Source organism: Mercenaria mercenaria, chromosome 4 (genome assembly GCF_021730395.1).
Source record: "Mercenaria mercenaria strain notata chromosome 4, MADL_Memer_1, whole genome shotgun sequence".
Classification (NCBI taxonomy): Eukaryota; Metazoa; Mollusca; class Bivalvia; order Venerida; family Veneridae; genus Mercenaria; species Mercenaria mercenaria.
The window spans coordinates 70,858,575-70,883,247 of record NC_069364.1 but is presented as its reverse complement, the minus strand read 5'-3'; the positions used below and the strand labels follow the sequence as shown (position 1 = coordinate 70,883,247).

The 24,673-nt window shown below is 34.7% G+C and overlaps 1 protein-coding gene across 1 annotated transcript in view; it reads right to left on the bottom strand.

Moving 5' to 3' along the window:
• LOC128556448 (uncharacterized) overlaps positions 1 to 24,129 on the bottom strand; it is a 54,390-nt gene extending 30,261 nt beyond the window's left edge. Inside the window, exon 1 of the mRNA XM_053541642.1 lies at positions 24,059 to 24,129. Within this exon, the coding sequence (XP_053397617.1) occupies positions 24,059 to 24,113 (55 nt within the window). The 5' untranslated portion in view covers positions 24,114 to 24,129. The remainder of the gene's footprint in view (positions 1 to 24,058) is intronic.
• Between the last annotated feature and the right edge of the window lie 544 nt (positions 24,130 to 24,673).

The window sequence follows — 24,673 nt, the reverse complement described above, 5'->3', positions numbered from 1 at the left end:
TGACGCACACAAGATTGCATAATTATGTGGACTGTATGTATATAGAATGTATGTATACAGTATAGTAACAAAAAACAAAGTCCCATAACTATGCAGAATATTTATCTAAAAGAATGTAACATGCACCATGCACAACTAGGGTTGGTACTGATCACTTGTGTGGAGTTTCATTAAATTGTGTCAAGGGGATGAGGAGATATGGTGCGCACAAGATTGTGTCTATGTATATAGTATAGTAACAAAAAAAAACAAAGTCCCATAACTCTGCAAATTTTTTTTCTGAAAGAACCTAACATGCCCCATGCACAACTACTGTTGTTACTGATCACTTGTGTGAAGTTTCATTAAATTGTGTCAAGGGGATGAGGAGAGATGGTGTGCACACGATTGTGTCTATGTATATAGTATAGTAACAAAAAAACAAAGTCCCATAACTCTGCAAATTTTTTTTCTAAAAGAACCTAACATGCCCCATGCACAACTGCTGTTGGTACTGATCACTTGTGTGAAGTTTCATTAAATTGTGTCAAGGGGATGAGGAAAGATGGTGCGCACAAGATTGTGTCTATGTATATAGTATAGTAACAAAAAAACAAAGTCCCATAACTCTGCAAATTTTTTTTCTAAAAGAACCTAACATGCCCCATGCACAACTACTGTTGGTACTGATCACTTGTGTGAAGTTTCATTAAATTGTGTCAAGGGGATGAGGAGAGATGATGCGCACAAGATTGTGTCTATGTATATAGTATAGTAACAAAAAAACAAAGTCCCATAACTCTGCAAATTTTTTTTCTAAAAGAACCTAACATGCCCCATGCACAACTACTGTTGGTACTGATCACTTGTGTGAAGTTTCATTAACTTCTGTCAAGGGGATAAGGAGAGATGGTGCGCACAAGATTGCGTCTACGGACAGACGGACAGACGGACAGACGGACGGACAGACAGACAGACAGACAACCTGAAACCAGTATACCCCCCCTTACAACTTTGTTGTCGGGGGGTACAATAAGTACCAGGCCTTCTAATATAATTTTTGACAAAATATCACCAAACAACATTAAATTTAGTATTAAATGTTTAAATATTTTGGACAGATAACTTTGTGGGCAAGAAGTTAACAATTCTTTTCATCCTTGTCCAAATAGCTGTATGTTCATCATCAGACATACAGTTGTTAAACTTAAGCAAATATTTCATGGAGACTTGGTCAGAAGCAATAAGTCGCTTGTATGAGGAGCCATTCACCTTTTAAAGTTATAATACTGGCCAGCGAAGATTACGTAGCGAATTTTTTTGGAAGGTCATTTTTCTACAGCAACGCATAAAACATCCGTTCATGAAGACATTGACTGGATAAATTTACCTGTAAATTGACAGATTCCACCGATGGAGGCGGATATAAAAAATGTTACTTTCGGTTTCAGTGACACAACCGCCATCATTCGGATACGTCCATGACTATGCTAAAGGAAGTGGGCTAATACGGTCCCGTATGAATAGTGAAATAAACCGCAGGTGGTTATTCGTACGGCAGTTTTGTATTACATTGTACTGAAGTCATTCAACTGATATGTTTTCAACCGATTTCTTTACTTTTCTTTAATATTCAGTCGCACATAAACAGGAAATGATTTCGAATATAGAAAAAGGCTAATTTTATGTGTGCATGCAATATTGTTGTCATCGTATGACACAGTAAGTGTGAAAAATAAAAAGGTCATCTATAGAAGTTCACATCATCGTTTTAGTTTCATGTAATATGCTTACTTTTTCTTTCATATTTCGGTTGATAAGACTAGAACTAATTATTGACAATAATAAGTCTTCTCTCTCTCTCTCTCTCTCTCTCTCTCTCTCACTGAAAGACGCTGCTAAATATCTGAGTGTAAAACTAAGTAAATAAATGTACACAATGTATCTCATTTGGTCAGAATATGTTGATAACATCACATCAAAAGCAAAGAATTCACTTAGATTCATCGGAAGGGGAATAAACAAATTCAAAAAAACAGCTTACAACACAATGTCCGCCCACACCTTAAACACTGCCCGTCTATAAAAATGAGACTAACATTTACTTGTCTTCACTTGGTATCAGCAGCGTTCCACAAGATTGGAGGACGGCTATCATTGTCCCTGTATACATAAAGGGCCCACGAAGCAAAGCCAGCAATCACAAACCTATTCTCTTACTTGCAAAATTTGCTTCCAACTGATGGGGCATGTTTTAGTATCAAATATTATTAATCATCTAGATAATAAAATTTGCTTAATTCCTTCCAACATAGCTTCCGCTCAAAACACAGTTGTGAATCTCAATTTTTATTAAATTTTTAGTCAAGAATTTTTTATTACCTTGAAACTAGTAAATAGACAGACCTAACAGTAATGGACTTTATCAAATTGTTTGTCAAAGTCGTTCACAATCGTCTGGTCTATTATTATTATTATAATACCAGATTTATATAGCGCCCTTTTCATGATCAATTTCACGTTCAAAGGCGCTTTACATAGTTCAAATGCAGCCACACAGGGCGCATAATTCATCCTCTATTAATACAGACACAGAGCGATCTGACCAGAGGGACAGAGTGAGACAAAGCCCTGCTGACAGAGAGATCAGAAATCAGATACCTTTAAATACAATACGAACACAAAAGGTCTTCAATCAGATATGCCACATCTGGTATCAAGGGTACCGCAAGGGTATGTCCTTAGGACTTGCCTTTTCTTAACATGTCCATCACCTGCCAGGCTCACTTAAGAGCACTGTAAGACTCGTTGTTGATGATACAGTAGTTTAACTCACTATAAATATCATGCATGATTGTGAGACTCTAGCAGTACCTCCAAAAATTAGAGTTGTGGAAAAAGACCCGGATAAAGCAGTTGAATTCCGATAATGCGAAGTGATTAGGGTATATAAAAAAAAATAAAAAAACATTGCTTTTCGCTATAAGCTACATATCCATGAATTTAAAACTATAAAAATGCTTAATATTTAGGCGAACCAGCAGTGTTAGGTCACAAAAAAAGACAAACAAGATCCTAAAATACATGAAAAGAAATGATCAAACAAATGATAAATGTACAAATTTAAGAAACTCCGTATTAAACATGTTCAACCATAATTGGAATATTGCTCAACTGTTTGGCATTCAACAATTTCTAACACATGGAACTGAAAGATTAAGAAAGGCTGCCGCCAGATATGTTCAAATCAAGTATGTCTGTAGATGAAGCATCACAGAAATGTTAACTGTACTGGTAAATGTTAAAACAAAGAGGAATTTCACATCCTTGCATCCCTGATTCTTTTATATAAAATCCGTCATTCGTCCATTGTTTTTTTGTAGATCAGTACCGGCTACACTCTCAGGACCTTCACTTTTATATTCCCTTCTCTCGCACCTATTATCAAGAGAACTCATTTTTCCCCCAAGAACCATTAGACTCTGAAACAACCTACCACATCATGTTAAATCTAGTGCTACTCTTAAAGAGTTCAGGAGTGTTGTATATTGAATGAATTATATGTGAATATATTTAGAATGTTATAATGCGCATGCTCAGTATCATACTGCCAGTAGTCAGTAAAATTTTGAACTATCAACACGTGTTTGTGTTCTCTTTCTAGCACACGATCTGTGGCTATATTAGATCTATAACATAATAAACACCAAATACAAGAAGGAGTGGCCTAGACTGTTCAAACCTGAAATATCTGTTTTATCATCTTTTAACCTGTAACTTGTAATATAATAGTGCTGATTTTAATATTGCACACTAATTTGTGTTTTCAATGAAGGCTGGATCTAGGTGCTAGGAGGCATGGGCAGTGTTGCATTTTCCATTACTGCTCATGAACAGACTCAATCAAACCGAGTCTGCAATTTTTCACTGTTTGTATTGTTCTTGGTGCTTCCAGGTGATCTACTTTTCAGATTATATTAATCATCGGTGTCGACCAGACAGTCGCCTCCCAGTCACAGTCATTCATTGACAATGGGGACTATCTAGTTCTTGCTAACATAACTTAACTGACACTGTTTTTATTTTCTGATGGTCGCATTCATTTAGTTATGGCTAAACCCCAATTTTTAACTAACCAGTATCAAGCCGCAACATCTCGCAGTCTCTCGTGAGAAACTCATGATGTCATGCAACAGTTCAGAGCAGGTGGTTATTCTTGAAAATCAGTATCAAAATTTTACCTATTTATGATTTTATATAATAACATAAAATCTATAAAACAACATACAATTTCTCAGAAAATGTCAATAAATAACGATTCCCTACAGCCTATTGGTTTTTCAAAATGAAGAGTACCCTGACCAGGCGACAACTGAATGACGGACAAAATATTGCAGACAGGGGTACCAATTTGAAACTTGTGTTCAAATTATGTTGCATGCATTATCTATGCCAGATTAAAAGGAAAATTGATTAGAAATATTGTAAAAGGTGAGTCCATTGCATTTTATAAAATTATAGCATGACAGACTTCTGGAACGAAGGTGTTATGTGTCAGTACGGGATTCATTTTAGCTCAGAGATCCGCAACAGCATATTATATAAACATCTTTGAGCTGAACTTTTAGCTAGGGACTACTGTGCAGATGTAGACATATTGATTGTGAAACGTACGGGACCGTAATACGAGCCACGCTAAATGATAGTTCATACGGGACCGTACAAAGAGCCACGCTAATCTATTTTAAGAAACAAAACAACAACATGTCTAGCACATTCGTATCGCATTTTCTGGTAAACTGCCTTTCCTTTTATTTAACAACAGGCTAAATTTTATAACATTAATGCATTTTTTGTAGAAATGGCATCGAAAAGCAAAATATTTGTAAATTTCTGCATTTATCCGCCGTTTTACACAAAATCCTTTCACGGCCGACCAGCCATTGTTGTTTTCGACGTATTTAAATTTTTGTCACGTGACACTGTCTTCGTTGGTTTACGGAAATCGGCGAAGCCTGGCGAGTGAATTAGTGTAGAGCTGGTCATTAAATATTTCATGGTTTTATATACATTCGTATCTCAACAATATTTGGCCATCCAAGTCTAACTAACGGGCGAATTTGTTCATTAGACTGCCTTCTACAAATCTACAAAGTTATTTGCTTTATTTTATTTGTTTGTTTTGTTTGTTTTGGGTTTAACGCCGTTTTTCAACAGTATTTCAGTCATGTAACGGCGGGCAGTTAACCTAACCAGTGTTCCTGGGTTCTGTACCAGTACAAACCTGTTCTCCGCAAGTAACTGCCAACTTCCCCACATGAATTATCAGAGGTGGAGGACTAATGATTTCAGACACAACATCGTTTACCAAATAGTCACGAAGAACATACGCCCCGCCCGAGGATCGAACTCGCGACCCCGCGATCCGTAAACCAACGTTCTTACCTACTGAGCTAAGCGGGCGGGCTGCTTTATTTTAACGGTGATTTTTACCAGTATTATAACTTTAACCTTGCTTCTAATTAGGAATGGGACCTTGGCTTATACAGTTGGGAACAAGAGCTTCACAAAGCAGCACGCAATATACACCCTAAAGTTTTAGATCAGAGAAGCAGAAGAAACATTTAGTTGGATGTGTGTTGCAGTGGGTGGGGTTTGTGGGCTTTGTTAAGTGAATCTTTTTCTGCTTGTTGTTGAGGGGGTGGGGTAATGTAGACTTTGCACTCTGCAAATTGTCTCATCAGTTTCACAATCCATCTACCTTCCAAGATAGTTTTCGAATACTGGAGTAGAGAAGTAACAAATCTTTATCAGTACTTCAGTAAATGTGGGTACAGGATGAAAAAAGTTTGGTACATGTACAAACCCTACAGACTAAAAACAATGTTCCAACTTCAACAAAATGTACAATAAAAGTTATGAGAAGTAACACTTTAATTTAGCCAGTTTGTCAGTTTTACCTACACACAGCAGGGCTACAGCTAGGTCTTTTCTGATTTAGATACAAGTGGGGAAACTTCAGAGAGAAGAGGAGAGTGTTTGCATAAAATTTATTATTTCTAACTCAACATAAAACATCCAACTGCAATCAAGCCTGTAAAGTGATTCGAAAAGATGACTATATATATAGATAATTTTCTTGTTTATGTTGTGACCATTCATTGTTACATCATTTTTCATGCAAACAATGAATGAGTATTATTTCAATCCATATTTCTGAAAAAAAGCTGTTTCAAAAATTCGGCTGATGCTCTAAGTCTTACCCGCCAATTTTTAAAACATTTTTTGGTGCTATATCTTGCATAAAAATAAGATAAAAAGAGTATATTATCACCACAGTGTCATCAATTTGGCACGAACAGAGTCACACTCAAATAAAAATGAAAAGTAAACTGTAGATAGCCAGTCAGCAACTGGTCATACCTTGTAAATATCTATATATGAGCAGCTCACAAGTCGTTCTTTCACAATGGAGACCAAATAATTGTGTAGCAATGCTAGTTGATCACTTGGTTAATCAACAGTTTGTTTGGTTAATCAACATTAAACTTCGCATCATTAAGGATGAATGATGTACTTTCTGTCAGATTTTTAAGCGTATATAATAAAACCGCAACAGTAACTGCATTTTACAGACCGCAGTTGAATTTTGCAGACAAGTAAGAATAATGAATAAATTTATATAATAAAATAAAACCGCAACATAAACTTCATTTTGCAGACAGAGCTCTGTTGAATTTTGCAGACAAGTAGATAGAATGCATTAATTGGTATCATTTATAATAATATGGCAACAGTAACTGCATTTTGCAGACAGATTTCTGTTGAATTTTGCAGACAAGTAGAAATAATGAATATACTGATATAATATAATAAAACTGCAACATTAACTGCATTTTACAGGCAGACAGCAGTTGAATTTTGCAGACAAGTAAGATTAATGAATAAATTTATATAATATAACAAGAGGACCATGATGGTCCTGAATCGCTCACCTCTTCCTACATGATCCAGTTTTGAGTATGACGTCGTTTTTTCTATTCTTTGAAATAGTGACCTAGTTTTTGAGCTCATGTTACCCAGTTCTGAACTTGACCTAGATATTATCAAGATAAAAATTCTGACCAATTTTCATGAAGATCCATTGAAAAATATGGTCTCTAGAGAGGTCACAAGGTTTTTCTATTATTTGACCTATTGACCTAGTTTATTAAGGCACGTGACCTAGTTTCAAACTTGACTTAGATATCATCAAGATGAACATTCTGACCAATTTTCATGAAGATCCATTCAAGGGTATGGCCTCTAGAGAGGTCACAAGGTTTTTCTATTTCAAGACCTACTAACCTAGTTTTTGATCGCAGTTGACCCAGTTTCAAACTTGACCTAGATATCATCAAGATAAACATTCAGACCAACTTTCATACAGATCCCATGAAAAATATGGCCTCTAGAGAGGTCACAACGTTTTTTCATTATTTGACCTACTGACCTACTTTTTGATGGCACGTGACCCACTTTCGAACTTGACATAGATATCATCAAGATAAACATTCTGACCAATTTTTATGGAGATCCATTCACAAGTATGGCCTCTAGAGAGGTCACAAGGTTTTTCTATTTTTAGACCTACTGACCTAGTTTTTGACCGCACATGACCCTGTTTCGAAACTGACCTAGATATCATCAAGATGAACATTCAGACCAACTTTCATGAAGATCCATTGAAAAATATGGCCTTTAGAGAGGTCACAAGGTTTTTCTATTATTTGACCTACTGACCTAGTTTTTGACGGCATGTGAACCACTTTCGAACTTGATCTAGATATCATCAAGATGAACATTCAGACCAACTTTCATACAGATCACATGGAAAATATGGCCTCTAGAGAGGTCACAAGGTTTTTCTATTATTTGACCTACTGACCTAGTTTTTGACGGCACATGACCCACTTTCGAATTGACTTAGATATCATCAAGGTGAACATTCTGACTAATTTTCATGAAGATTTCATGAAATATATGGCCTCTAGAGAGGTCACAAGGTTTTCCTATTTTTAGACCTACTGACCTAGTTTTTGACCGCACGGGACCCAGTTTCGAACTTGACCTAGATATCATCAAGATGAACATTCAGACCAACTTTCATACAGATCCCATGAAAAATATGGCCTTTAGAGAGGTCACAAGGTTTTTCTATTATTTGACCTACTGACCTAGTTTTTGATGGCACGTGACCCAGTTTCGAACTTGACCTAGATATCATCAAGGTGAACGTTCTGACCAATTTTCATGAAGATCTTGTGAAATATATTGCCTCTAGACAGGTCACAAGGTTTTTCTATTTTTAGACCTACTGACCTAGTTTTTGAAGGCACGTGACCCAGTTTCGAACTTGACCTAGATATCATCAAGGTGAACACTCTGACCAATTTTCATGAAGATCCATTGAAAATTATGGCCTCTAGAGAGGTCACAAGGTTTTTCTATTTTTAGACCTACTGACCTAGTTTTTGAAGGCATGTGACCCAGTTTCGAACTTGACCTAGATATCATCAAGGTGAACATTCTGACCAACTTTCATAAAGGTCCCATGAAAAATGTGACCTCTAGAGTGGTCACAAGCAAAAGTTTACGGACGGACGACGGACACTGCGCGATCACAAAAGCTCACCTTGTCACTTTGTGACAGGTGAGCTAATAAAAACGCAACATAAACTACATTTTGCAGACAGAGCTCTGTTGATTTAATATATAATAAGGAAGTGGCTATTCCTACGGTCCCGTAAGAATAGCCTCACAGGCTATTCCTTACGGCTCTCCCGTAAGAATAGTGAAATAGCCCACAGGTGGCTATTCCTACGGCTCTAAAGACTGTTTTGTATGTCCATCTTGTATTGCATTGTACTGAATTATTTCAACTGGTATATTTTCTAACAAATTACTTTTCAGTATCACATCGAGAGAACATCACAAAAGGTAATACATTAATATAGCCATTAATATAATCACTATTATATTAAAATTGTCAAAACATTTGCATTGAACAGTACATATTTTGCCATGTATACAGTACAGTTATGACCCTGTTTTCTCATGGCGCGGCCCAATTTTATTCATTATTATTTTTATACATTTTCAAAATATGTACAAAATATGTCTGCATTTATCGTCAATATGTACAATACATGGAAAATGTCATAAAATGTTGCTGAAATATAAATGTCCACCAAGTAAAGCATTTATTTCTGTCATCGAGTCCCTAATGTGAAACTTTTTTCTTCTCTCGTGTTGTGTTTTACTGTCGATATTTTTTCACATAATTTAATGATTGTTATAAAATAAGTCATAGAGTCATTACTTTAAAACACGATATTGAATCGACATAATTTTGCTATCTTTTAAATTTTGAATGTAGGTTAAGATAAGGCCTTAAAACACTTGCCTTAAAATAGAATATATTAAAATTTCAGCACATTCAAACAAGACTGCAAAGCTGAAATACGTCTGCGCGCATCGGCCGACGGTCAGGAACTGGTTGTTCTTCATTTTAACGAAATGCATAATCATGACAAATTGCACCGACAAATGTTCAAATCACTTCCGCAACAACGCTGTTTGAAAACTACAGAGAAAGAAAACATTCAAACCTATCTTGATGTTAAGGTAAATCTTAAGGAGGTAGGTTACCTTGTTACAAGGGTAAATTCAAATTAGTTGAACCGCAGAACATTTTTGTATTTCGTGTAATATGAAGTTTTAACTGCTACAATCTCAATTTCGTTTGTCTCTGTCCCTTCAAGTTCAATTTTTATCCTGGTTTGAAGAACATGACCCTCCAAAGGTATTTCATATTGAAAGAAGAAGGAAAATACGGATATTTAACACTTTTCAGTGTATTTTAGTTTCATTGATATCCGTAGAAGTCTGCATAATTGATAATTTTACTAGTATGCAAGTTATCTTTCTAATAAAAGCTTAAAATGTATATGTCGCGGGGCTCGTGTTTCCATGGTAACGCATTTTCTCTCATTTTTAAACAACTATGTATAAAAAAAGGGGTTTGCGACGGCTTCCGTGCCATTCTGTTAATGACCAACATTGAATATTTGGGTAATATTATTAGCAAAATACCAAGCACTTTACATGGTACCCTATTTTTCTTAAAGTTTAAAGTAACCATGGCAACAGAGATGTTTAAAATAGCTTATATGTTGTTTTTTGTCGTAGTTTCTTATAAAAAATATTGAATAAGATTATCTTTCTAGTTAATGTAGCTTTAAAACATATTATTTCTTACGTAAGTTATATTTTCGTGTTATTTGCATTTATTCAAACAAATTTCACAGCTTAGAATACTTACAGCAGTACCCCTCGTCTGGCATTTTTCATGGAAAAATCGTTTAGCATACTGCTATTATTCTCATGGATATTGTTGAAATGAAAATAAAAGGCCGAAGCTGTGTTTCTTAAATAGACCAGTGTCAACGCTTTTGAATTTTACATTTAAATACATAGGTCACGGGCTTCGTTTCCATGGTAACATCAATTCAATTCAAGAAACCACAATTTTCTACCGAAATTTGAACAATTTTAGATCTTAGTTTTAGTACATAAGTAACAAATTATCAACGGAACCTGAAAAATTGGTATTACAAATCAAACTGCTAGATTTTTTATTTGAAAGTGGCCGTAACAAGTAACCTTTCACCCAACTATATTCCAAATAACATTGGTTACCATCATCCATTTTCTTACATTCCGCATAACATTTCAATATAACTACATAAAAGAAGCAAAATATTGATTTTTATTCAGAGCAAAAGACTCATAAAAATATTTTAGCAAATAATGGTTATTTGAAAATAGTTAAAATAATAAAAATGCACAGAATTACGTACTTTCAAGATGCAAACTATTAATTTTGCGCGGTAACTGACACGTAACGTCATGACGTCAGTGACGTCATTTTAAGGCAACATTGTTTTGAAGCGTTTCTGCGGCAATGTATTCATTATTTCTGCATTATTAAACCATAAAGCATCAGATCGAAGACAGGTTCATGATTTGTTTTCAGAAGAATGAATATACAAACACATTTAGTTTGTCGTAAACGTCGTTGTAAATCGTCACGTTAGCTTCCGGTTGGACATGCGCACATACAAATATGAAGGTAACCTACCTCCTTAAGTCAATTCAAGGTAAAATCAGATCTGAAACTGGGAAACATGTTCTACTTAAGGACCTCCATAACATAAGAACCAAGTCTTAGAACAAATCCAAAAGCAGCGACGACTTAACGCTTCTGCAATCAGCAGTTAACTCGTTCTCACAATGTCCAGGTGCTCATGTCAAGCTTATTTTTCGAATGAAGAAAATGAAATGAGAGGTTTGTTCTTTCGAGACGCGCGAATGCGTACCACATTTGATTCATATCCAGAAATGTTGTACGTAGATGCTACATATAAAGTAAATGACTTGAGAATGCCACTGTATGTCCTAGCAGTCGAAAATGGAAAGGGTCAAACAGAAATAGTAGGTCTCTTGCTAGTTGCAGATGAAACTCAACAAATGATTACGGAGACGACACAAATATTCCGTGACCAAAACCCAAAATGTCACTCCGTGAAAACCATCATGACAGACAAAGACTTCGTTGAATGCACTGTATTCTCAACTCTTTTCCCAGATGCAGAGTTAAGAATTTGTTTGTTCCATGTATTTAGGACATTCAAGTGTGAGATAACAATACATAAAATGGGTATCACAAGACCCGAACGCGACAACATACTGGAAATTCTGCAAAAAATCTGCTATTCGCGGAACATTGAGGAGTATGAAGTCACCCGAAAAATGCTAGAAGACACAAAGAAAACATCAGTAATTAGTTACTTTTCCAATCAATGGGACAACATCAAGGAACAATGGGTTCCAGGACTGGCTAAGGCATCCAGTCTTAGAAACAATACTAACAATCACTTGGAATCTATCAATCAGAAAATTAATCAAGTTGTAGATAAAAACGCAAAATTTGATAGTTTCGCATCAGACATGGTGACCTTTTTAGCATCGCACAGGTTAGAAATAGACGGAAAACTATGCCGTGTCACAACAAAAGTACCAGTAGTTCTAAGTGATGGGAGTGCATTTATTGACTTTAGGAAGAAGTTGACACCTTTTGCGTATGACCTGATGAAACTGGAGTTAGAAAAAAATGAGAGCATTGAAAATACAATAAGTGCCAAACTAACTTCGTGTACATGCAGCTTCCACTGCGACTATATGCGACCATGTTGTCACATACTAGCAATGCGAAAACACGAGAATTTTGACCTGTATGATGACAGTATTGTCAATAAGAGGTGGACACGAAATCATTTTATTGGTACATTCGCAATAAATGAAACAAACGCGGTTGTTGACCAGTCCTCGCAAACACCAGTCAGAGCCAACACTCAACAACAAAGATTCAATCTAGCGTCTGCTGTGTGCCAACGTATTGCTGTTTGCGCGTCTGAAGAAATGAACAGCGGATTTGATCACAGACTGGACCAATTGAAGCAACTACTTTGAGCGTGGGAGACTGGAAAAAGTGTAAACATTTCAATTCGGGAAAATGAAATCAATGAACTTCCAAACCAATGAACTTCCAAACGAAAATACACAACCAATGCATGAAACTCAAATATTAAATGAAAATGAAGTAGTTCTTCAGGAAGCACATATAGATGAAAATTTGAATGAAAATGAATCCGAGAGCCAATCATCCGAAGCATCCGAAAGTCAATCAGCAAAAGCAAATGCGGACATTAGCGAAATGACATTGCCTCCAAATCTAAAACAATGCGGTAGGCCAAAGGGGTCAGAGCTGACTGTGATAGGTAGTCCTAAGAAAAGACTGAAACTTATAAATGAAAAAACCAAAACCTTTCGAAAATCTCCCTGAAAATGACAAATGCCTTGTAGCGTTAAAGTGGTTCGCTGAAGATGCTATTGCAATCTCTTGTATCTGTGCCGGTCATATTATCAGTGAAAACGAAGTTGAAACGTGCCATGAAAACATCAACATGGCGGCTACAGAAATGGAATTAGAGCTCGTAGAAAAATATTTTGACAAGGACGCGTGGACATTGTTAACAAGCGTTGTTAATGCGGCAATGAAAAGGAAGTGGACATGTAGCGTTTGCCTCGAACATTTAGACACTCGATGCATTGGCTGTGACCACTGCCTAGGATGGTACCATTACCATTGTGCCGCAATCTCTACGGCACCGAAAACAAAATACTGGTTTTGCCAGACATGTTCATGAATACCGACCTTGTGGCACTAATTCGTAGCCGGTCAATTTGAAAGTCAACCTTGTGGCACCGATCGGGTAGCCGGTCAGTTTGAAAAAAAAAGACCTTGTGGCACCAGTCGGGTAGCTGGTCATAATAATATTTTCGTTGTACAGTATACATAATGTTTTCCTGTAGTTCTCTTTAATGATTGATTTATTTCATGCTCAACTCCAGTAAAAGTTTACTTGATTAGTTATGTAATACGTCATGTAGTAATCTGTAGACTGAGCAAAGCAAGCTGAAATTGTTTATAAACGTTTAAACTTTTTATATTATGGTATATATTATATCATTATTTTTCACATTGGCACATTTAAATACACATTGATTTTCGGCAAAGAAACTGCGCAAGAGTTGTAAATGATGACATTTTAAAATGATCAGAAACTATTGTATTGTCTTTCAGTTTGCTTTGTTCTAACATTTGTATAAAAAGACGCATTTGTAGCAGTGTGTATATAATGTATATAATTTGTCTATGATATCGATTGTCCGATTAGCATAGTTGATAGAGCATCTGACTTGCAAGCAGAAGGTCGCAGGTTCGAGTCCTGTATCGGGCTGCACATTTTTTCCGCTCCTATTACATTGGTGCCGTGAGTGTGGTGGCTAGCCTTGGAATCCTAGAGCTAGGGTGAAGCAATGGCTGGGTTAGTCAAAAGAATCTGAGTTTGTCTTTGAAAAAAGGAGGGAGGAATGTAGCAGTGTGTATATAATGTATATAATTTGTCTATGATATCGATTGTCCGATTAGCTCAGTTGGTAGAGCATCTGACTTGCAAGCAGAAGGTCGCAGGTTCGAGTCCTGTATCGGGCTGCACATTTTTCCGCTCCTATTACACATTCTTCGAGAAAAAAAAAAAATATATATATATATATATATAAAAAGCAGAGGACACTTATTACATGTATGTATCGTATCAATACTATTTTAAGTCGTATTTACATTCAATATTTCACATACAAGTAACAAAAGATGCATTCTGCACAAAAAAAGAAAAAGCAAAAGGAAAAAGGAACAAAAGAAAAAAAGCAGAGCACAATTATGGCATTTATTAATTACATGCTTGTATTTATCTCAAGTATTATCTTTCATTAAAGCATCTGTATGTTATATTTTATATTATTTCATATTTCATACTTATAATACATGTATGTATTCACGTATCCTTGCGTATCTTATGTACTATCTTTCATTAAAGCATATACAGTATGCTATATATTACATTATTTCATATTTCATAGTTATATTACATGTTTGTATTCACGTATCCTTCTGTATCTTATATACATATCTTTATCCTATGTATTCTATTATTTCAGATTTCATTCTTATCTTATGGGCCACGACTGAAAGCGCCTCCTCGAGGTATGGCCTGGATGTAGTTGAATACAGCTATTCAACTGGAAGAGTTGAAAACTGTTATTCAACTATAACGGAACGCTTTCTGTAACTAATACACACTATGTTATGACAACAATATTGCCTATTAGACATAAATTAGCCTTTTCCTATATTCGAAAAATCACTTCCTTTTTGTGATGTTCTCTCGATGTGATACTGAAAAGTAATTTGTCAAAAATATACCAGTTGAAATAATTCTGTACAATGCAATACAAGATGGACATACAAAACTGTCTTTAGAGCCATAGGAATAGGTTATTAATAAAACCCGGACCGGCCCGGCCCGGCCCAAACCACGGAAATAGCCGATTCCGATTGTACGGAAACCACCGGAAACTTACGGACGGAAGGCTAATATAATTACGAATGGTGATACCGTCATCTTAATCAAGGCAAATTTATGTGTATTTTATTTCATTATTACAAAAGTAGAAGCAAAGTATTTAATATTGATGATACGTATGTTTGATGAAGTATTGCACTTAACATAAGCAAAGACCTAAAATAACAAGATATTTGAATCACACTCAATCAAAGAAGTAATACGTTCGGCAGTCGATGTGTCATTTTGTGTACCGGACAGACACGAGATAGCAGTTTGCAGGATACTTTCAACAGAACTGGACAGGCTAGTTAATGGTACGCCGTTATTTCACACCTAACGATGTGACACGAGGTTGTGTAGTACGGCGAAGGGGTCTATACCGTGCACTGGAAGTATTTATAAAGTTTGGTTGCCCGACCATGATAGCGTTTTAGCATATTAAGTATAAATTTAATGAAAATATCTTGCCTTAGGGAACATATGAATATAAACACTCTTATATTAATTAAGGTTGTCAAAGATTTGCATTGATAAGTACACATTTTGCGAAAATTAACTAGAAATGCAAGTTTATGAAATTATTATTATACTCCTTTTGCGTATCTCGGTTGCGCAACCAAGATAGATCGAAAATAGATGAACTTTGAAGCTATGCGCTGTTTTCATACTTGCCATTTGTTTCAGGTTGTTGAAGTATTCAAATTTGAATATAAAACTAAATAAACTAATAAATTATATTAAAAGCTAAAACAAGAGCACCGCCTTGCGGGTGCTGACGCTCATCTGATTTTTTTTGTGTAATAGAAATATTGTCCTACCCATGATTTTCTAAGTCTAAAAAGGGCCATCATTCTTGCAAAAAGCAGGATAGAGTTATGTTTCTTGATGTACAGTGTCCACTTATGATGGTGAAAAACTGTTGCAAGTTTTAAAGCAATAGCTTTAATAGTTTATGAGAAAAGTTGACTTAAACATAATACTCAACCAAGAAAATGATTTTCTAAGTCCAAAAGGGGCAATAATTATTGCAAAAAGCAGGATGGAGTTATGTTGCTTGCTGTACAGGGTCAGCTTATGATGGTGAACAAGTGTTGCAAGTTTCAAAGCAATAGCTTTGATAGTTTAAGAGAAAAAGTTGACCTAAACATAAAACTTAACCAAGAAATCTGATATTTTCTAAGTCAAAAAGGGGCCATAAATCTTGCAAAAAGCAGGACGGAGTTATGTTTCTTGCTATACAGGGTCAACTTATGATGGTAAACAAGTGTTGCAGGTTTTAAAGCAATAGCTTTGATAGTTTAGGATAAAAGCTGACCTAAACATAAAACTTAACCAAGAAAACTGATTTTCTAAGTCCAAAAGGGGCAATAAATCTTGCAAAAAGCAAGATGGAGTTATGATTCTTGACGTACAGGGTCTGCTTATGATGGTGAACAAGTATTCCAAGTTTCAAAACAATAGCTTTGATAGTTTAGGAGAAAAGTTGACCTAAACATAAAACTTAACCAAGAAATCTGATATTTTCTAAGTACAAAAGGGGCCATAAATCTTGCAAAAAGCAAGATGGAGTTATGTTTCTTGCTATACAGGGTCAGCTTATGATGGTGAACAAGTATTCCAAGTTTCAAAGCAATAGCTTTGATAGTTTAGGAGAAAAGCTGACCTAAACATAAAACTTAACCAGGCAACGCCGACGCAGACGCAGACGCCGACGCCAACAACCGCTCAAGTGATGACAATAACTCATCATTTTTTTTCAAAAAATCAGATGAGCTAAAAATAGTCCACTTTTTACATTTTTTCATATTAAAGGGAGGCAATTACAAAATTTCATAAAAAGTATCAAAGTAAACATTTCCAGAAGAGGTATAACTCTATGTAATAGGTCTTTAGTTTAATCATATTTTATTGTAATTTTCACACAAGACATTATGGTAAATGTACATCAAGACAATAATATACAGATAATATGTAGAGATAAATATATACAACAGCAAACTATCATTACATCAAGACATATATAATACCACTGTACATTAAGATACATTCGGTAACTTAGCAAAGGTGCGAAAATACAAAAGGGTTGGACCACAAGTTTTACCAACATTAGAAATCGGTCCGTCCCTGGCTGTCAAATTAATGTTAGATTAAACTATTAAAATGGCGGATATTTTGTTTGGACTAGAATGGAACAAAAATATGCTTAACAAAATATAATTTTCAGATATAACTTTACTTATATAGCAGAAGAGTTAAGATAATAAACTAATTATAATTAGTAGAAAAGCGGGAAAATAATTTATTTTATTTTGTTGGGTTTAACGTCGCACCGACACAATTTTAGGTCATATGGCGACTTTCCAGCTTTAATGGTGGAGGAAGACCCCAGGTGCCCCTCCGTGCACTATTTCATCACGAGCGGGCACCTGGGTAGAACCACCGACCTTCCGTAAGCCAGCTGGATGGCTTCCTCACGTGAAGAATTCTACTCCCCAAATGAGGTTTCGAACCCACATCGATGAGGGGCAAATGGTTTGAAGTCAACGACTCTAACCACTCGGCCACGGAGGCCCCGGGAAAATAAACAATCGAAAAAAAAAAAAAAAAAAAGAAATCAAACACAGCGCTTTGTTCCTGAAATACAAGAAAACTGAAAAAAATATCTCATAAAATGTTGCTCAAATGATAAATCATATGATTTAGCTTTAAACAAAACCAGGTGATATGTATGGAGATGATACCCGGAGTTACAGTAAGTTGTAGAAACATGCCCGCTCAGTCTGTTTAAAACAAAACAATAAAAAAACGGTAAATATCTAATATGGATAAATGGGAGGGTAGTGATAGCAATGAATTTTCGTGTTTTAACAATTTACTGCTAACGTTATTTTTGTTTTTAGATTATTTAATTTTTGATTTCTCTTTCTTTTATATTTGAAATAATACTAGCATATCTTTTTTAACACAGAATTAAAAAAAAAACCCGGTCTGGTCGGAATACGAACTATGCTTATGCTATGCTTATACAAATATTCACACAATGTTAACATGTGGATATCACAGCTGGAAGTCAATATGTGTGTTTGCCTCCGTCTTCGAGAAAAAACGACCTTTTATCGTTGAACATGTGACTACATCTAGAACAATGGAAAGGACTATGTCACAAATTGACATACGGGCCTTATTTTATCTGTAGTGTAAATGCAGGTATTGCATCATCTTTTTGTAAATTTTTGAGTTATTGAGGTAAATGTCAGATTTCACGCATGAAATACCTCTCATGTTTTTCTGTATTTCATAACTTAAATTTCCATGTAAATTTCATTAAATTCTGTTCAGTAATAAGAAAGTTGATATTTTATAAACTTCAGTAATTTATGTTTTTATCCCCAAAACCACTATAATGGGCCTCAAATTGTCAATTTAAATTCGCGCCAAAGTAGTTAGATTCCCCGGCTATATCGTGAATCCCGTGAAAATGACAATAGTCGGAGTCCACGGCTTAGCCGTGAATCCCATGAAATTTAGTATTTGGCGGGACATTATCCTTTAAATAGACTGGACTAGATATGCCTTGCGCACACCACTTTCCGACTTTATAGACGAATCTATGTCTGAATTATTTTCTTGCTAGAAATTTATGCTCGATCGAGGTAAGAAATTTATTTGTTAGATTTTTGTATGATTTTTGCATTACGATTTTTATTTGGTAAATTTTTGTTCATTCTACAGAATTCTGTAACATTTACTTTTCGGCATGTGATTTTGGCTAGTTTCGGTATGTCAGGATAATTTATTAAATTTTTCAGACTTTTGTAAATTATTTCGAAAGAGGAATCTAAAATGTTTCATTTATATAAGATGTAAAATTTGTACTGAAATTTGTAACATGATATTTATAAAGTACTTTGTTTCAAAAACTTATGTCAAACATTTCGTTATTATGGAACGCCATTACTGCATTGTATTGTTATGTATAAATCTATATGGCAAGTCTAGTACCATGTATGTAATATATTATTGTAATTTGTAATTGTGTGCCAGTCTATAGCACATCTAATTAATGTCCGTTGTAGTGTATGGCATTTGATATTATATGGATGCCAACTATGATATAACGTTTGATTTATATTGAATTTTGTTAATTTGTAGTTGTAAATAATAGCTGCAGTTTATCATGTCCGTATCTATAATGTTTCATCATATACTTTTCATATCTTTTTCATACTTTAACTTTAGTCTTTTAAGTAAGTAATCTTTGTAATAATGGAAGTAATAAGTGACGTATTTTAATCATGTGACGTTTGAACTTAGTAGCACATATGTTTTGTATAAGTAGCACGTATTATTTATGGGAGCCTACGGAGGTATGGTGTACCCAAAGGCAGCATTTTATGCCCTGACTTATTTGTTTTGCTATGGTGCTTACCATATGTTATATATTTTAGCTTCTTCCGCCAGACGATTTTACCTGGTGATGTCATAACCCGGAAGTACAATGCCCGAGGTTCACTTGTCTTCACTCGCCTGGATGTGATATTCCCAGCGCAGAGCTTTCGTCCCATGGTTGTGCCGTAAACCGCAAAGACGATGATTTTTGTTATCCTCTGAAGTCAGCTCAGGGATGCAATCACCTACCACCATAGGGAGCCAATACGGAATCAACGTATTCACGGTTTAAAGGGACTGGATTTTGAGATATGTTTTGTTTGTGCTACTTAAAGTTCACAATTACATTAAAGACCTGTGTCACGTCAGATTAGAATGGACTATAAGAACTTTTGTATCTAGAGATACTGAACTTTCTTTTTTTTCTTTCTTATAATCAGTTTTTTTTTTTCTTTTCATATCTATTCATTGTTAATAATCATCTTATGTAAATAAATTTGTAAATATTGTAAAGGGTGTTGATTTGTTTTGATGGTTACTGTCGCCGGTACGGCCTTTCCTGTCACAGACTATAAATATAGATTCAATGATAAAAACAATAATTTCATATCACATGCGCAACAACGCTATTTTGTTTTTCTGCGCATGTGATATTACATTTTCATGTCTCCCTATGAGAGATCGATACTTTCGTACTGATTAAAAGACTATGCGCTTATTTATACATAGGATTAAATTACTTTATCTTGTGTTCATACATATGTGAACCCGGCCTATTTTCCTTTTCTGCTTTTGAATGCTTTGTTCTACATGCAAAAATGGAAACAATTTTTCATCAAATATTAAATTGAAACTAACACCATCAGATTGGAAATTAACTAACTACTAACTACTAAGAAAATGAGTGCTCTCATTACATGTTTCGTAGTTATCGCCGTTTTTCGAATGTTACTGCTGCTGATTTTGTTGAAGTATGCCCATAAATACAGCATTATGTAACCTCAAGACTATACCTATCAAAAAGTATTTTTTTACAGCAAAGTCGCGACAATTTCTAAGTGCTTACTAGTAAAGTCTCCTTAATTTTATCTTCATTATTTGGTAAGTAATAACTTTTTTAATGTTAAATAAATCATTTCATTAATTTTTCGGTATAATAAAATAAATAATGTATTCATGAGAGGGTGATCCCTCGAAATAACTCTATCTGTGACTAATATTTTTCAATGCGACAATTGTAAGTAAATGTAGAGAAAGAGTTTAGTATTTTAAATGTAAATGTATAATAAAATGTTGACGAAAATGGGCTTAAAATCCTAAAAGGCCACAAAAGGAAAAATTCTTCCCGGCTAATTCTGACTTTTAAGTTGGTCGGGACTTTGATATCCACAATCAAAATTTTCCTAGCACCGCAGCATGAAAATGAACCTGGTAGTCATTTTATAATTTTATTTCATTCAAAAACATTTCAGGAATAGTTTCAGAAAATAAAAGATACATACTAAGTGGCGAACGACCAGTAAAATGTTTAATAAGAAGTACTATATATATAATGTTTTTCATTATGCCGCTTTTGTGTGTGTAACATGTATTCAGGTATACACCCGTAACAATAAGGATCGGAAAGAAATCGAAAATGGCTAACAAAATAAGAATATAATTAAAATGAAATTTATGCTGTTGTAAACTTTTTTTGGTGATTAACTTATTTTTCCCTTAGATACAAGCATTTGTATGTAAAAATTGAGTGTGCAATAGCTGCGCGTGAAAATAGGGTAGGAGAAAATTGAGACAATACAGCGAAAACGAAGAAGGAGACCCCTGTGTATTTTTCGCTCATATTACAATTCATTTTTTTTATTTATCATAATTGTATTTGTGAAAAAAAGAACACACTACTTCTTCATTCCATTTGAAAACATATAAGTTTCAATGGACCTGTTATACCAAATGAAACATAATTACTTTTTGGATATAATGGACAACCCAAAAAATAAATTATTCTCCGTAAAAACAGAAACGTCACAACTATATATATTTAGGGTTGAGCTAAAATGTGATTTCACGACGCGATTTGGACGTGATTTGCGTAAGGAGTACAAATTTTAACTTTTCAATACAATGTAATATCGGGTGAAGATCAACTTTTACTATTATTTAAACAAGTTATGAAGGATGCAACTTGTTTTTAGAAAATCCCGCTCATTACACTTTCTTTACCGTAAAGTTGAAAAAAATTGTAAGGTTAAAACTTTTCTGAGATGCTTTATGGATTTAGCCATACATGGACAGTTTAACAAACCATTTTAGCTTGAGAATTAATTACACTCAGATCTTTCGTAAAAAACTGCAAACTATCGTACAATTACTCTGTATACAAAAAAAAGAGCAACAGTTAAATTTGCATAATTACAATAGGTTTGGTTCTACCAATGAAAACCTCACAAAACGTAGGGTCTCAGAATGCGACAGCATTTAAGCTGCTCAATATAGATCCAAGTACAGTTCACTTCCGGTGTGGTCACGTGACCATAGTAAAGTAAGCAATGTTAGAGTAAATCGTCTGCAGTACATTGTGATATTGATAAACTTATAAAAAAAAAAATCTTAATGAAGAAATTTGTGAGATTTGAAGAAACAACATCCATTCAAAGTTTTATTTTGCTTTTTCCAGACTTATTTGTAAATTATGATTAGCGGGCTCAAACGATTCTTCAGTTGTTATGTATCAAACATGCCGAGCACTAGTTAGCAAACTGACTGAAAAGGCATTCTGTTTACAATAATATATCAAATCAACCTAAATAAATTGCAAAGTTTTGCAAGATATGTCTAACCATTGAAGTTTAATCTTGAAGTATCTAAATGCATAATCTGAAAGTGTAGAGCATTGGTAAATATCCAAACGAACCTTAACAAGTTTTTACTTGGTCTTTTTTCACGAAACAGTGTGAATCGTTCTGTATATTGAGTGCAGTTAAATGGTAATTTTGTTCCCATTTAAAATATTTCTTTTTCGCGCCGAGCTCTGGTTCACCAACTAATGTGAAATACACTCGATGACTGCTTCCTGGAAACTAACCAGTACTCGCACCGAAAGAAGGGACTGTTGGAGTCACGGTCAAAATCCGCTGACAGGATTCGACCCCGCGACCTCCGGTTTACGAGACATCTGTACAAAAATGAAAAAAGGTGAAATTTGTATCTCGATTCTACTCTATATAGTTTTGAACTAATTTGAATATAACTTAAGTAAGCCAGTTTATTCAGAGATTACTTGCAAACTTGAAAAAAAAAATAAAAAAGATGTTAAAACATCATAGCAACCTGCCAAATATGAAATCGATTATCGAAAGTGCAAAGGCTATGCCACAAACTGCAATGTGCCACAATATATTCAATTTGTGACTTTCATCGTACGTCAATTCAGTCGACTAAGTTCAAGAGATACTCAGAATACTGCGTGAACAAACCTATCTCAGTATTTGTTTCTGTATATTTATACAGGAATATTTTAAAAATATGGGGTACCGTGTGTAAAACTTTTCAATATTCAACGCTGCATTCTTCGTGCGTAATCGGTTTCCCGACCTATCCTAATTTTTTACATGACCCTAAATGTTTAATGGTATTTGAGATTTTTTAAAAACTTTTTATTAAAAATTTTTTTAAAAACTGCTCATTCTATTCTTTAAAAATTGTCAGTGATATTAGAAATTATTCGTATTCATTTTTTTTAAATAAAAATAATTTCCGTAAAGTCTCATTGAACAAAAAAGTATAAAAAACCTGCCTATTTACCACGCTTTTTTTTAGGCATGTTACCGGACACAAAGAATTATTTAGGCTTTGGGAATGCACAGGTGAAACAAAAACTCTTTGAGGCCCGAGAGGAATTCCTTTCTTCGAAATATAACAACTTTTTGGACAAAACGTGATTATAAAATAGTATATAATGATAACGATAGAAATTTTCGGGAACTAATTAGAAGGCTCGTCAAAACAACGCTATGTGTAACGACTTCCTGTGTACAAGTTTACAAATTATATTAAGACGTTTTTGCAACCAGAAAGAACACGCAGTTTTAACCCATTCATCAAAGAAGTTCCTCGCGGGCATCATAAAGTTCAGTGTTTTTTTACTAAATTCTAAATATGTAAATTGATATCGACACGATATCATTCGTAATTATATTAGCCTTCCGTCCGTAAGTTTCCGGTGGTTTCCGTACAATCGGAATCGGCTATTTCCGCGGTTTGGGCCGGGCCGGGCCGGGCCGGGTTTTATTAATAACCTAGGAATAGCCACCTGCAGGCTATTTCACTATTCTTACGGGAGAGCTGTAGGAATAGCCTGTGAGTCTATTCTTACGGAACCGTAGGAATTGCCACTTCCATATAATAATGTACATATATAAGCTGAATTTTGCAGACAAGTAAGACTAAAGAATAAACCTATGTCACCGGGATACGCAATATGTGCTATCCGATTACTCTTCATTTAGTACGAAAAAAATCAATGCCAGAGTCCTGAGTCAATAAAATAGTAGAATTTACACATACTGATAAATATTAAATCTTTAAATCGAAATGTATATAATTATATCTGTGCAGTTTACCTTTATCGATCCGCTTTGACCGAATCCAAATCTTTTTCTTTCCGACGGCAGCCATATTTGTTTACTTTTAGGTAAAGCACCACTAAAATTTTTGACATGTCTAGGTAACATTCTACCAATTCAATTCCTTATTTATTTCATATTAATAACAAAACATTCAGACCTCATTTTCAGCACTTTAGAGCATTTCAATGATATGAAAACCATATATGGTCATTTAGTATAACATGTCTTCTTATCAAAAATAGAAAAATATTGACATGTTATGTTGAATATAAGAAAAATAATCTGGTCTGAGAAACATCACCCTCTAAAAATGCCCCCATGAAAACAGCCGTTTAGCAGTTACGCGTAGGTAGACATTTTTCGCAAAGAATAAAACTTATTCCAAGAAATTTACAATGAAAATGGTCTAGATCTATTCTCAATACTATAAGCAATAAACATAAGCCAAAAATTTAAATGTCACCTCCTCATGTCACTCATTATACCAGATTTCATCCATAGCATTGAACTACATTTTGGACTACTTCACATGTAACACTGAGTAGTCACTTCCGGTTTGGTGTAATCCGTACTTAAAGAAATGTGTTATTTTCACTTAAATTGTACCAG